The following is a 15,133-nucleotide window of genomic DNA, read 5'->3' on the forward strand; positions in this document are numbered from 1 at the left end:
GTAGAATTTCAGCCACTAAGGCAGGCTGGTTGGGGATGGGATGTGGACGCAGTGGCCTTCTCTGTGTCCCTCAAATAATTCTACTTAGACAAAGCCCTACTGTGGGTTAAATTCTGTCTTATAGGAATGTAACGTAAAGCAATGATGCCAGCATAGACCATTTAGAAGGCCATATATGTCGCTTGTACTTAAATAAAGCCTTTCTCCCCAAGACCCACAAATGTCCTAAAGTTGCTCAGCTCTTCTACATTCTTTTTTAAAAAATATATATTTTTATTGATTTCAGAGAGGAAGGAAGAGGGAGGGAGGGAGGGAGAGAGAGAGAAGAGAGAGAGAGAGAGAGAGAGAGAGAGAGAGAGAGAGAGAGAAACACCAATGATGAGAGAGAATCATTGATCGGTTGCCTCCTGCACCCCGCCCCCCTACTGGGGATTGAGCCCGAAAACTGGGCATGTGCCCTTGACCGGAATCGAACCTGGGACCCTTCAATCCACAGGCCGATGCTCCATCCACTGAGCAAAACCGGCCAGGGTTCTACATTCTTTTATTCCCTCTCCCTGTCTAAGGATGATGCTGGGGCTCAGGTTAGTTGTCCCCTGGACAGGTATCATTTTCACCCAGGGGGCTTGTCCTGAAGATGTGTCCATGGCTCGGGTCTGACATCTGTGGGCCCTGCCCAAAATAGATTTTTCTGCGACTTGGAGACAAGGCCTGACCCTTTTAGGCACTGACCTCAAAGCTTCTACTATTTAGTGGTTGGGCCATTAACAAGATTTTAGTCCTTAAACAGCTTTTTCGGGGTGTGTCCTATAGAATAAATTCCCAAAATGCTTGGTAATTAAAGAGTTTCATGGTCATAAGTGAAATCCATTTCTCCGGATCATGCAAATACCCTTAGAATGCTTTCACATTTAACTTATTAGTGAACAACCCTTGAGTATAAATTTGGAATTCTTGCAAGATTTATCTACCTCTTGCATAGTCACAATCTAGCCTGTAAGGTTATTATAGGCTCTGGGAAGTTCTGCTGTTAAGAATTATGATTAACAGCATCTCCCAACACATGATCACGTGACACCCTTTTAAAGGTAACAGTTGATCTGCTAGAGCAGTGGTTCTCAACCTTCTGGCCCTTTAAATACAGTTCCTCATGTTGTGACCCAACCATAAAATTATTTTCGTTGCTACTTCATAACTGTAATGTTGCTACTGTTATGAATCGTAATGTAAATATCTGATATGCAGGATGGTCTTAGGCGACCCTTGTGAAAGGGTCGTTCGACCCCCAAAGGGGTTGCGACCCACAGGTTGTGAATCGCTGTGCTAGAGGATTCTGTATTCTGCTAGGTGTTCTGTGTATTCTGTAGAATAAACTTGGGGAAATGTTACTTTAAATCTCCTTCAACCAGTAGGTCAGATTGCTAAATATATGTTGTAGCTTAAGACATCATTTTTTTCCATAGTGGGGGAAGGGGGAAAAAGCTAATTCTGTTAGCAAGGCTAGTCTCATTTACTTTAAGAGATGTATTCTTCTTTCTTTAAAGTCATTAGTATTAAAAAAAAAACCCCAACACACTCCGTTCTTACAATTTGCACATGTGTACTTGAATCTCGAGGCAACTTGTGTGCTGACCTGCCAGGTCCCCCTCAGGGTGGTTTAGAGTGGAGAGAGGCTGGGAGCTGGGGTGTGAATATAACTCACGTGCACCCAGCCAGGACCCCGCCAGGATCCTGTCCGTTGCCCCACAGCGTGATGCTGGCTTCCCCAGGGCTTTTCTGCTGGACTCACCGCACCAATTGCTTTGTGGCAGGAAGAAGATGAGTTCATCGTGGAGGGGCTGCTGAACATCTCCTGGGGGCTGCGCCGGCCCATCCGTCTGCAGATGCAGGATGACAACGAGCGCATTCGCCCTCCTCCCTCTTCTTCCTCCTGGCACTCTGGCTGTAACTTGGGGGCTCAGGGGTGAGTGAGGAGGGATGGGACTGGGATGTCTGGGGGTTCTGTGTGTGCTTGAGCAGGTAGATGCCACCTGCTTCCAGCCAGCCTTGACCCCCGCTCCTATTCCTACCTCCTCCATTGCCCACCTGCTCTGCTCTGGGATAAGGAGAAAGGGGCAGGTGTGGGTGTGATCAGGCTTCCATGTAACCTGTCACCACAATTACTGAGTGACAGTCAGAGTGAGGAGGGGAGATGCTGAGTCAGAGGGACGTACCAAAGCCTGGGTGAGCAATGTGTCCTCCCTCATAGAGAATTCCAGAGCCTCTGAGAGGTGTTGGTAGCGGCCAGCCAGGCCCAGCCTGCAGATGTCTGATAGGACAACTGGGGCCCCACAGCCTCCCCACGGGAACCACCTCAGAGAGAGACCCTGCTCTGGAGATATTTAGGGCTTTCCGTGTCTTGGGAGGATGTGGGTGAGGAAGTGAATGTCAGACCCTGTTCGAGGCAGCCAAGAGAGGTGGGTGGTGGCATGATGGTCAGTCTCCTGGGAGGTCCTCTCTTCGGAGCCCCCACTGGAAGGTCTGCAAAGACCACGCCTGTTCCTCCCCTCCCTTCACCACCAAAGGAGAAGCTGAGGGTTCTGGGAAGGCACACCCTCCTTACTGTCTTTCTGGGACTTCAGTTTTCAGGGTCAAGTGACTAGCCTTGTGCCATCTTGAAACTTGCTGATGCTGACTGCCTTCTGGCCAGAGCGTGGGTGGAGCGTGCCAACCTCTCGGCCAAAACCACAGTGATGTGTTTTTTTTTATATTTTAAATGAGAACCAAGCCCTCTCTGTTGGCCACCTTGAACATTTTGTTAAACTCCACAGCCAATGCGATCTTTCTCTAAAATTGAGAGGAACCCACATTGTGACCAAGCCCTGGAGCGGACCTGGTTGTTTTCCAAGGGAATTCAAGGAGGAAAGCCTGCCTATCCCATCAGATGCTGGGGTGGCTGGTCATGGCTCTGATTTTGCTGGTTTCAGACTCTGCTTTGCATGCAGAACGTCTACGGTGCTTGGTTTCCAGTGGGCCAACCCCTTTCCACAGCCCTATCCTGACCCCCAGACTAGGTTACGTTCTGTTCCCTGAGTGAGATGATTTTTGAAATTCCATTGGACCACGTGGCCTTTGGCTGGGCCTGCTCACGGGTCCTTCTCTCCCCACATTTGTTCCTTTTTCTCTTCCCCGTGGCATCAAGCTGGTGCTGGTTGGTTCTTGAATCCTGCAACTACTGTGAGAGAGTTCTCAGGAGTGGAAATAATGTTACCCCAGATGCCTGCTGTGATAAAGCGGGTGCCTGGACCGAGAGAGAGAGAGAGAGAGAGAGAGAGAGAGAGAGAGAGAGAGAGACAGACAGACACAGACAGACATCTGACGGGAATTGAACTGTAAACTCCTGGTTCATTGGTCGATGTTCAACCACTGAGCCACGTCGGCTAGGGTAGATTTTCAGTTTTAATTGTCTTCCCTTAAAACGATCATTCCCTGAACATGAGTCCTATCTGTCTACTGGGTCCCAGGGAGACCATGCTCTTCTGTCCATGGGATTATCCTAATCCTATATAATAAAGATGTAATATGAAAATGATCGTTACGTAACGACCGACCGAGTAACGACCGGATCACGGATCAGCAGGAGGGTGGGGTGAGCTACAAGCAGGCGGCAGAGAGATACAGGAGGGGGCAGGGCAGCAAGCCAATGGGGGGGCGGAGCTACAGGAGGGCGAGGCAGCAGGCAGAGAGCTACAGGAGGGCGGCAGTGAGCTACTGGCACACGGATTTGTGCGCAGGGCTACTAGTTGTTAAATATTCTTCTTTCTGGCGAAATCCTCTGTTGATTTGAGTTATGTTTCTTGGAGCTGCTCCCATTGTCCTTTTGGCTTTGAGGAGTTATTTGCCAGTTATGGCAATACCAGGTCTCAGCTCAGACTGCCTGCTTGTGGCCCTTTCTCCAGTTTGGCTCACGAGCACCGCTCAGTCCCTGCAACCCCGAGAACACTGTCACTAGTGCCCTTTCCAGAGCCACCCCAACCCGTGGCAGCCAGCCTGTTACTTTCCGTTCCGTTTAGATGCCAGAAGCAGTTTCTGAGTTACTCCTCGAACAGCAGTGGATCAGAACTGGAATCTTGTCTGAGAAACGAATGACCATTATTGGGGATTTCCAGATAAGCTATAGAACCTGCACCTTCTTAGAAACTCAGCCCAGGGAACACATGGATTTTGTTCTTTGCCGTTCCCCACCCTACGCTTGACGAATTGGGTGTTTATGTTGCTGCAGCTGCTGGGAATGAGCGTCTTCTCCCTTCATACTTCCCCCGCCCCACCCAGTGCTCAGCCTGGAGCTGGGCCAGCCTCATGGCACACTCAGCACAGCCCACCCAAATCCTTTATCACCTGATGTGTGTTGGTCCCCAGCCCGGCACAAGCAAAGTGCCCCCCGTGCAGGTGTGGGTGGGGTGGGTTTGGGGCATCTCCCCACAGGGGCTGAAGCAGCCTCTCTTTGTTTGTTTTCTGCCCCCAGCACCGTCCTGAAGCCCATCACCATGCCCGACATTCAGATCACAGAGGTGGATGCTTCAGCTGAGAGTGACCAGGTGTCAAGCCCCACAGGTACCTTATGGTGGGAGGAGCCTCCAGTTTGGGGCCAGCCGTGTGAAGACCGATTTGATAGATGCTGTAAACTGTTATTTACTTTTTGAATAAATAAAGTCCACATGGATCAAGATTCAGAAATATTAAAAAGAATGAAAAGGTTTCTATGTGGTTCCCTCCATAGAAGCAACTTCAAGGCATCCTCCTGAGATATTCTTTGCAAATATAAGCAAATATACACCCAGAGACCTTTATGGCTGGATGTCAATTCTTTTCTTCCCCTTTTTATATAAGTGGTAGCATTTGCACATCCCTGTTTCTATATCAGTTTGTCTTGAGGGTTGTCCCATACAAATCCATAAAGAACTTATGCATTCTTCATACCTCTGCAGTATCCCACTGTATGGAAAAATGACCATTTCTGTTCCCTATTGATAGACATGTAAGTCATTTCCAGTCTGTTGCTCTGACAAACAAGGTTGCAGTCAGTGGCCTTGTTGACGTGTCATTTCACACATTTGTCTGTGTCTGTAGGATTGTATCAAGGGGGGATTGCCAGGTCTGAGGCCATAAGCATTTGTAACTGATAGTCAGTTTGCAATACCTTGCAAGTCCTTTTATCGTGCTTATCCTATGTCAGGCATTGTTCCAAGTGCTTTACATGAATTGACTCATTTAAACCCTCACAACAACCCCATGAGCTGGGTGCCGTTATTATTCCCATTTTATAGATGAGGAAACTGAAGCAAGAGAGGTTAGTGATTCATAGCAATGGTAGAGTTGGGATTAGAATCTGGGAGTCTGGCTCTGAAGTGTGGGCTCTAAACCTTGTATTTCATCTCAGTAAGTTATGCATTGTGTTGTTCCCTGGCAGGAAATACTGATTTTATAAAATACTAGAGGCCCAGTGCACGAAATTCATGCACTGGGGGGAGGCAAGAGGGCGGGGGTTGTCCCTCAGCTACCAGCCTGCACCCTCTCCAATCTGGGACCCCCTCACAATCTGGGACTGCTGGCTCCCAACCGCTCACCTGCCTGCCTGCCTGCCTGATTGCCCCTAACCACTTCTGCCTGCCAGCCTGATCGCCCCCTAACCACTCCCCTGCCAGCCTGATTGATGCCTAACTGCTCCCCTGCTGACCCAATTGCCCCCAACTGCCTTCCCCTGCAGGCCTGGTCCCCCCAACTGCCCTTCCTTGCAGACCTGGTCCCCCCCCCAACTGCCTTCCCCTGCAGGCCTGGTCCCCCCAACTGCCCTTCCTTGCAGACCTGGTCCCCTCCCAACTGCCCTCCCCTGCAGGCCTGGTTGCCCGTAACTGACCTCCGCTGCTGGCCTGGTCCCCCGCAACTGCCCTCCCCTGCCGGCCTGATCACCACAACTGCCCTCCCCTGTTGGCCATCTTGTGCCCACATGGGGGCAGCCATCTTGTGCGAGGGTGTGACCATCAATTTGCATGTTGCCTCTATTATATAGGATATGTTTGGGCAGTAAGTGAGTGCTATAGCGTTGGCCACCAAGAGGGTACCGTATGCAAACTGCCACACGTTGGTGCTGGCAGACAGAGCTCATTTCCCTCTTCCTCTCAGACTCCAGGGACCTGATGCCCGTGCAGGAAGACACCCCGCAGCTGATGCGCACACGCAGTGATGTTGGGGTGCGCCGCCGTGGCAATGTGAGGACAACCAGCGACCAGCGGCGAATCAGACGCCACCGCTTCTCCATTAATGGCCATTTCTACAACCACAAGGTAGAGGGGACAGGGTGGCGGGGGGCAGGGGGCAATCTGAAGGGGGAGTGGGCAAAGGTCCTTCCTAGGCAGCTGACACCTCAGGGCGACAGACACCAGGGAAGCCAAGTATTTACCATTCATTCTTTGAGTTGTGGGTGGGCTGCTGGCTCTGTGAGGAACAAGGAATCCCAGAGCAGGAAACCCCCTAGGTGGTGGGTGAGATGATCCCACAGACACCCCTCATCGGATACCAGAAAATCCCTGTGTTATCCTCTTCCTGCCTCCCAGCTGCTGTGTGGTCTGACTTTTCCATGAGCTAAGGCCACCCCCTAAGCCAGTGATGGCGAACCTATGACACGCGTGTCAGAGGTGACACACGAACTCATTTTTTTGGTTGATTTTTCTTTGTTAAATGGCATCTAAATATATAAAATAAATATCAAAAATATAAGTCTTTGTTTTACTATGGTTGCAAATATCAAAAAATTTCTATATGTGACACGGCACCAGAGTTAAGTTAGGGTTTTTCAAAATGCTGACACGCCGAGCTCAGAAGGTTCGCCATCACTGCCCTAAGCAGAGCTGTGGGACTCAGATAGGGGGTATTAGGAACCCACCCCAATGAGCTGACCCTCCTTCCCTCCTACTGCCTGGGTCACATCTGGCCCCAGAGGCAGGTGCATCGTGAGAGAGTGGTCAGAGTCCTTGCGTTGAAGTCGCAGTGGAAGGGACTTTGTGTGTTTTATTGGGAGAGAGGGCCTCCCTTATCTAGTCCTGTCCCCTCCCCAACCCTGCCCCTTGGAGATCAGCCCCCTCGAGCTCCTGAGTTAGGCAAAGCCGAGGGCTCTGTTGACAACATAGCCCAATACTTGCCAGGTTATTGGAGGGCTGTCAGTGAGCACAGGTTGAGTGTGATTGTCCCTGTGCCCTTTAGTTCTGGGAACTGGGTGGGACTCCTCGGTGTTTCCCGCCCTTGTCCCCACTCCCACCCTGAGCTGGACCCCTCTATTGGCAGACGTCGGTGTTCACCCCGGCCTATGGCTCCGTCACCAACGTCCGCATCAACAGCACCATGACCACCCCGCAGGTCCTGAAGCTGCTGCTCAACAAATTTAAGGCAAGTTCCCTCTGCTGGCTGGTTTCAGGAGGCAGCACGTGTGCCTTGGTGGCCCCAGAGGTGTAGAGGTGGGGGCTGTGGAGAGCGTGGTGAGGGGGGCATCAGGCAGAAGTTTGAGTTCTTTGGACCCCAGGCAGCAGCATCACCTGGGAACTCCTTAGAAAAGCAGATTCTCAGGCCCCACGCCTGAATCAGACTGTCTGGATCTGCAGCTCGGAGGTGAGGCCAGGGAACCTGTTCCACAAGGCTCGCAGGGAATTCTGGGGCCACAGAAGCCCGAGCAGCTCCAGCCCTTGAGTGCTTTATGGACCCCTGGAAGGACTTCGGGCCTCACAACTAGTTTGGGGTCCTGTGCACTAAGTAGGTTGGGGAACCTACTTTGAAAATGAACCTTCAATAAGATGTGCAAATGATAGTGCATGAATGTTTTTAACATCCTGTCATTCTGTGTGTTTTTCACAATCCCCTTACTATAAATCTTTGGGAGACCAGGTATTCTTATTTTAATGGAAGCGAGTGTCACCTAGTGGCCTAAGGGCACAGGCTCTGGGTTCAAATCCCGTCCATCACCTACTTACTGATTGGATGAGTTACTTAAGCTCTCTGTGCTTCTGCTTCCAAATCTGTAAAATGAGGATAACAAGACCCTATTACGGGGGATTAGGTGAGTTAAGACATAAAGTGTTAAAATGTAGAAACACTTCACCCAATCCAATAAATGGTAGCTCTTATCTATTATCACTGATAACGTCACCTGCTGCCCATTTCCTTATCACTTCTGAGAGAGCTGCAGATGAACAGCCCTCCCTCAAAAGAGCCACAAATCTATGTAGCTTTTCAGTGAGGCAGGAATGGCTCGGGTCCGGGTGTGTAATGTGTGCTTTCACCAAGCATCTTTTGCTCCTGATTCAGATTGAGAATTCGGCGGAGGAGTTTGCTTTGTACGTGGTCCATACCAGTGGTGGTAAGTCTGAAGAACATGGTGTACTTTAAGACTTGTAATTAACTCAGAATAGTAAGTTAAAAAAACACACATACACAAACCAACCTCTGCCTCATTTTGCTTGTTGTTTATCATTTGGAAACTTTCAAGTGCCGTTTGCCTCCAAGGCTGGTGGAATGCCAGGTGTGGTCAGTAAGCAAGCCCTAGAACCTAACTGCCTATTAAAAAAGGAAGTGGATTGTCTTGGGAGACAGATAAAACCAATTCCTCCATTGCAGCATCTTCCAAAGGGTTCGAGGCACAGGAGTATTGCTGGGGAGAGGAGAGGGAACAGTTGCATTGAACAACATTTATTAAATTGCACATTTGCAAATCAGTCTCCTGACTTGTATGGCCGCATCTCCTAAGGTGCCTGTTCCATTTGGGCCCCTGAGTGGGCCCCTGCTTATGGTGACAAAGGCCTCAGGCCAAACTCAGGGCTGCTTTTGGTTGTGTGTGGTTCCAGAAAAACAGAAGCTGAAGAACACCGATTACCCGCTGATTGCCCGGATCCTCCAGGGCCCGTGTGAGCAGGTCTCCAAAGTGTTCCTTATGGAGAAGGATCAGGTGGAGGAAGTCACCTACGATGTGAGTCCCCTTTTAGTAGATGGACTGTCCTCAGGAGGGTGGGGGTTTGTTTGGTTTACCTGCAACTGGGATAGAGCTTGATTTTCTGGTTAAGGACCATGCCCCGTGTTGTTGCCATTCCTCAATACAAAGTTTTGTCGAAGCAGTAATCACCATGGGCCAGGAGAATAAATGTAAGGGATTAGTTTGAGGGTATGCCCCGTGGGATTTGTTGGAGGAATGTTTAAGCACGAAGTGATTTCCATAAAAGGAATAAATGTCTTGAGCCTGTACTGTAAGTGGTCCTGTAAGAGGGCTGAGAAGTTTCTGAAAACCATCTCTTAGCAAGTTCAAGAAGTTAGCAGTGATTTCACCTTATCTTGTGTATTAGTCAGCTTTTGCTACAGTAAGAAACATCCCCAAATCGTAGCCACTGACAACAGCAAACACTTTTTGCTCAGGATTCTGCAGGCTGGTAGCAGCAGCTCTGCTCTAGGCTGTGGGTTGAGGATCTGCACTGCATGTCTCCTTCAGAGACCCAAGCTCAAGGGGCAGTGGCTACCTGGGGTATGCTTCTCATGGCCGATGGCCAGGATGCAAGAGACCAGGCCAAACCATGTAAGCTCATTTGAAGCCTCTCAGATTTGCTGTATGTCGTGTCCATATACATTCCACTGGCCAAAGCAAGTCACATAGCCAAGCCCAACATGAAGAGGGTGGAGAAATATACTGCTCCCAGGGAGAAGAGTGGATAGGGTAGGGTGGGGATTCTGGTGGGGGAGGAAGAAATGGTTGTTTAACTTCAAGTCACCTGGGAGCCACCCCACCCACAGCATCTCAGGGTCAAGTTCACATTCAGATGCCTATTTGAGACCGGAGACACAGTCATCATTCTTAGTCACGGTTCCTTAAATTCTCTTAGGGGAGAGCAGGGAGGTGCATTAAATGTTATGGGTTCAGGCCTTGTTCTGCATCGTGGAATTTGGAGAAAGTGCTATTCCATGTTGGACATCAATCAAGCATGGATTGGATACGTGAGACGAGAAATGCGAGGTATGAGATATGTGCCATGTATGGTACATGAAGGGATCTTCTCTGCAGACTCTATATCAGCCTTGGAAGAATGAGGCCTGGCTCCTGCCTTTAAGGAAATCCAGGATCAATGCAGAAATAGATTCCCCAAGGCTCTGTGCCTTATAGGAGAGGGACGCCCAAAGGCATTGGAATAATGCTGGGAGGGGGAGGCACCCACCATTACTTACTTCTTCCTCCCCAGGTGGCCCAGTACATAAAGTTCGAGATGCCTGTCCTCAAAAGCTTCATTCAGAAGCTCCAAGAGGAGGAAGATCGGGAAGTAAAGAAGCTGATGCGCAAGTAGGCATGGCCCCCGGGTGGCTGGTTGGGTTTCCCCTGGGGCCTCAGTGGGAGGCCTCTGTTCAGGTGCCTTGCCTGGGGCTGAGCTGTTGCACTGGCCCGGGTCTTCTCAGCCTTCTTCAGGAACCTTCCCTTTGATGAATCCAAATCTCAGATGGCGACACCAAACGTCAGTGCCTTGGTCTCTCTGCTTCTCAATTTGATGTGAGACATGGACATGTTCTGGAGACTTCAGGCAGGTTGTCTTAGCAGCGGCGAGTAGCCTGAGCAACCTACCTCTGAAGTCCTTTCCTCACACCCTTTCTCTCTTTTTAACATTTCTCTGTGGAAATTGCACTTGGCTGGCAAGTTCAGTAAAACTTCTCTATGGAAAGGATTTTATGATTTTTTTTTTGAAATGCACAGTCATAAAGTAGAATGTGGTAGAACAATTGATTGGTTTTTGCCATTAGAGAAGAAAGCCAGTGCTATATTTGCTGTATCGATGATAATAGCAAGTATGATAGCAGTTAACATTTATTGAACATTTACTATGCACCAAACTTTAAAAATAGCATTTTCTGTGCAGTGCAAAGACCTGAACATGAGGAATTTCCCCTTTAGCCCTGCATTGCTATAGTTCAGGGAAGGGATGGGGATATTGCGTTCACCAGCGAGCCATGGGCCTCCAGGCTTGGTAGTTGCTATGGCCTCTTCTGTAAAATTCAGGAACTGGTATCAGGTTGAACCACATGAAGTGGTCATTTTTGTAGGCCCCCTCCCCCCACACCCAATAATAGTTAGATAATGGTAATTTCATACGGTCCAGCCTAGGTGAGGGTCTATATCAGTGCTGGCAAACCTTTTGAGCTCGGCGTGTCAGCATTTTGAAAAACCCTAACTTAACTCTGGTGCCGTGTCACATATAGAAATTTTTTGATATTTGCAACCATAGTAAAACAAAGATTTATATTTTTGATATTTATTTTATATATTTAAATGCCATTTAACAAAGAAAAATCAACCAAAAAAATGAGTTCGCGTGTCACCTCTGACACGCGTGTCACCGGTTCGCCATCACTGGTCTATATGCTATTGTGAGTATAAAGGACTATGCACAGTGCCTCGGGCACAGTAAGCACTCAGTTAATGGGACCCTTATCATTGTTTCTGTTGTTATTCGACCTTCTCACCCTTCTTTGCCAGACTTTCTAACTATAGGAAAGCAATCTAGGTTGGGGTTAGCTTCTTTAGTCCCTCTCACCAGGTTGTGGAAATGAACACAAGCAGCCAAGTGGCTAAAGAGTGGGCCACTGACAGAAGCAAAGGGACAGGACAGTCGCCCACACTGTGACCTGGGTTGGGAAGCAGGGTGGAGAGGAGGTGTGTGTTGCTTCCTGCTCTCCAGTGCGGCTGTTTCTGTTCCCAGGTACACCGTGCTCCGGCTAATGATTCGGCAGAGGCTGGAGGAGATAGCTGAGACTCCAGAAACAATCTGAGCCACAGAAGGAGGGGATCCAGACACCACAATGGCCGCTGATGACACGAGAAGACCCACAGGAAGCTGGGTGCCTTCCTTCCACAGAAGCACTGAAAACCTTCAGCTCCTGACAAGCCACCATTGGCAGCCTGGATGGAGAAGCCAACTGACAGCTCCCCATCCTTGGATCTCTGCTCTTCTCCTTTCCTTCATTTACAAGGACTTTTGATTTTTGTTATAAGGAGGACCCAAAATGTGTATGTGCGCGCACACACGTCCACACACATATACTAGTACATGTCCACGTGCCTACCTGATACAGTCACATGCAATTAAATTCCAAGCAACCAGCACAAGTGCCGTGAGGCTGGCGGAGGTGCTGCTCGTGGTCAGGAACATCAGGGGAGTCACCAATCTGAGGGGTTTTATGCTGAAAAAAAATTTCTCCCCTCAAGTGCCTGGGAGCAGCCACATATATCTGCCCATCTTTAGAAAGGAAAGGGACCTCAGCCAGCTCACAGTTGGGGTATTTACATTAGTAGGGATTCTCCCTGTAAGCCTAGAAGGGTCTGTGAATGTGAGGTCCTTGGAAGTTAACAAAATAACAGCCCATGCACTTGGGGCAAGTCTGATGGGAAGAGAAAGAGAAACCATCAGTGGGGTAGCTGCAATAAGCCCACAAGTTGTTACACTGGAAACTTGGATTTTAAATAACAAAGATGTATGTGATGAACTACGTGGATGCCTGTAGAGAACGGATTCTGCCTCCGTCCTTGCCTCATTGGCCACTTCCTCTCAGCACGCCAAGCTGCTGACCCCAACTCTGGTGCCTCCTTGAGTTGAAGGAAGGATCTCATGAGACAGGCCTCACTCTCGCTGGTTTGCACATGGCACTGACTGGCTAGTGCGACCCAGGCCTGGGCTTGATCTGGCCACCTGAGGGTAGGGTAGAGGTGCCTATGAGCCCAGCCCATTTCACAGCGTCAAGGGGGCTCGCTGCACTTCTGTGTGTTTGAAGTCAAGGCTTTGTTCCTTCCAAGGCTGGATTCTTGCAAGTTGCCCTTGCTTTGTGAAGATAGACTCCGAGGATGAGGACTTGTCCTGCTGCCGAACCACTGTGGGGTCCAGGGAAGCTCTTCGGGCTGCCCTGTGAAGGTTCAGAGCGAGCATGGAACTTCAATTGCAGCGTCCCCCAGCAGCCACCCCGGTGATCTTTAGAGCAGACCCCAATTGGGGATGGGGGAAGGGAAATGGCAGGGACAGTCTGTTCCCCTGTGGCCCCCATCGGGAAGATTGCCAGGCAGCTGGTCGCCAGTGTGACTGATGCTGTTTGATGAGGGGCAGACAGATGCTTGGAGAAGGGTGCCTGGCTGTGGAGATCAACCAAGCAAGGCCAGGAGCTCCTGAGAGCAGGCATCTGTGAGCCCTGTGGGGGCAGGCACGCTTCCCATCTCTTCACCTCCTCGCCAAGAATGGTTTGAAGAGCTGGCCAGTTGAGGAAAGGAGAACCACTGATCGGTACCTGCAAGGAAGGTGGAGCTTTGTAGCAGTCAGTGCCTTTCCTGCTCCAGGCACCCTCCTGCTCTCCTCCACCCCTGTGGCCTTTGTGGCCTCTTAAGCTGGCTCACAGCTGGTCTTATTGTTGACTTTCAAAAAGATGGCATGCTGCCACCTGGCCCTTTGCCAGGGTCTCTTAGCAAGCCTACCTCCTGTGTTGGGACAGCACCCCGAGCCCAGTGGGGTGTGGACTGGAAATCCGGAGGGCCTTGGTCTCAAGCAGACACGTCGGTGGGCTTTGCAACATGCACAGAATTGGGGAGCAGGGGTGGAGGGGAGGCTTCCTGTGTTACCGATGAGAAAAGGGCAGTTTTGTGAATGCAGACATACTTCCTGAGTGTTGCATTAGAGAAAATGAGTTGGAAAACTTCTCTTCCAGTTATTTTTAAGTGCTCAAAGCCTTTGTTGGCCCCAATGATTCTTCTTGGGGGCCAGGGAGAAGAATTTCCACCAAGCGAATACTAACCACTAACTTATTGGACAGCTTTTACTGGGTTATAAGAGTTCTCCTTAATTTGCACTAGCACTACGATGGTGTTAAATGTGGAAATGTTGTAAAATGCCAGGTTTGCCCGGTCACTTTGTAAGAATGTGGTAAGATAGACTTGGGGGTCGGGATGAATATGAGGGGAAACGGTTATTTTCCACGGTGCATTGCATTTCATGCAGGCCACACGTTTCCATCTTGGCCCAGCCTGGTTAGAGATCATTTCTCACGTCCTTAATAAACACGATCAGGAATTTTGGAAAGGTTCTTTGAAACAGCAGCAGCTGAAACAAATACTTCTCCACGGCATGGAGCTGGATTTTCTCATCGGTATCACATGGCCCTGCAGCTTTGAACTTCTCCACTGATCTGCGTGGGTTTATGTAATTGCGTGCAATGAACCTGAAATCGCGTGAAGAACAAAGGCCAATTTATAGGGTTTTCCCCTAACTTGTGACAAGCAGTGTAGCCACAATCGCTTTCTTTTGCCAGAGGCTTGTGTTACAAGGTGATCAAATGAAGGAAAACCTGAGTCCATCTGGCTGGGAAGGAGTTCCTGCTCCCCCAGGTGATGGTGGAGTCTAGCACAAGGTCACCTCTGTGACCACATTAGTGGGAAGGTGATGAGTTAAGTGTGGGGGGCGGGGGGGGGGGGCGGTTACCTGGGGGAGGGACTGGAAAGCACAAAGGATGGGCGTGGCTGTGCGGCTGGTGAGGAATGTGCACACTGGTCTCCAGGCCGGACAGGCTTGACCTAGACGTTGAGGCGTGAGGATCTCAGATTAGCTACCCATCCACGTGAAAAATGCTGAGACCTCAGGTTGAGATTTTGGTCTGAGAATTCAAAGAGAAATATTTTTATTCTAGTCTCCTCCATACTGGGGGAAAAAAAACAACAACCCATACTCTCTCCTGGAGATATCCAGATAAAGACATTTTACTACAAGTGTAGATAACACTTTGGCATGAAGTGACCAAAAAATAAATAACTGTTCTCCAATGCAAAAACATCTTGGCAGGAATTCTTTTCTGCGGAGTTGGGCGGTTATCTGAGTGTCCGTAGGGAGGGATGGGCCACAGAAAGGCATGGAGCTCTATTAAAAGAGCAGCTCTTAACGCCACCCCCCCCCTCCCCCCAAAACCCACCCCCACAGTTATGTCAAAGCTCTATAGCATGGAGAACATGGTGTCATAGATGCATCTCCAAGACATAACTTTCTATATGAACAAGTGAATCTCAGTCTCATACAGACCAAACCATGATGTGGGGGCTGAGATAGGAGAC

General features: G+C 49.6%; 1 protein-coding gene across 1 annotated transcript in view; it reads left to right on the forward strand.

The window, feature by feature from the left end:
- Nucleotides 1-14,489, forward strand: part of RASSF2 (Ras association domain family member 2) — a 36,029-nt gene extending 21,540 nt beyond the window's left edge. Inside the window, exons 4-11 of the mRNA XM_070419957.1 lie at nt 1,812-1,963; nt 4,505-4,593; nt 6,163-6,323; nt 7,321-7,422; nt 8,335-8,386; nt 8,871-8,992; nt 10,248-10,345; nt 11,754-14,489. Coding sequence (XP_070276058.1) covers nt 1,812-1,963; nt 4,505-4,593; nt 6,163-6,323; nt 7,321-7,422; nt 8,335-8,386; nt 8,871-8,992; nt 10,248-10,345; nt 11,754-11,823 — 846 coding nt within the window. The 3' untranslated portion in view covers nt 11,824-14,489. The remainder of the gene's footprint in view (nt 1-1,811; nt 1,964-4,504; nt 4,594-6,162; nt 6,324-7,320; nt 7,423-8,334; nt 8,387-8,870; nt 8,993-10,247; nt 10,346-11,753) is intronic.
- Nucleotides 14,490-15,133: the final 644 nt, after the last annotated feature.

This window comes from Myotis yumanensis, unplaced genomic scaffold (assembly GCF_028538775.1).
Source record: "Myotis yumanensis isolate MYYU_CA2020_CCGP unplaced genomic scaffold, mMyoYum1.0.hap1 SCAF_7, whole genome shotgun sequence".
Taxonomy (NCBI): domain Eukaryota; kingdom Metazoa; phylum Chordata; class Mammalia; order Chiroptera; family Vespertilionidae; genus Myotis; species Myotis yumanensis.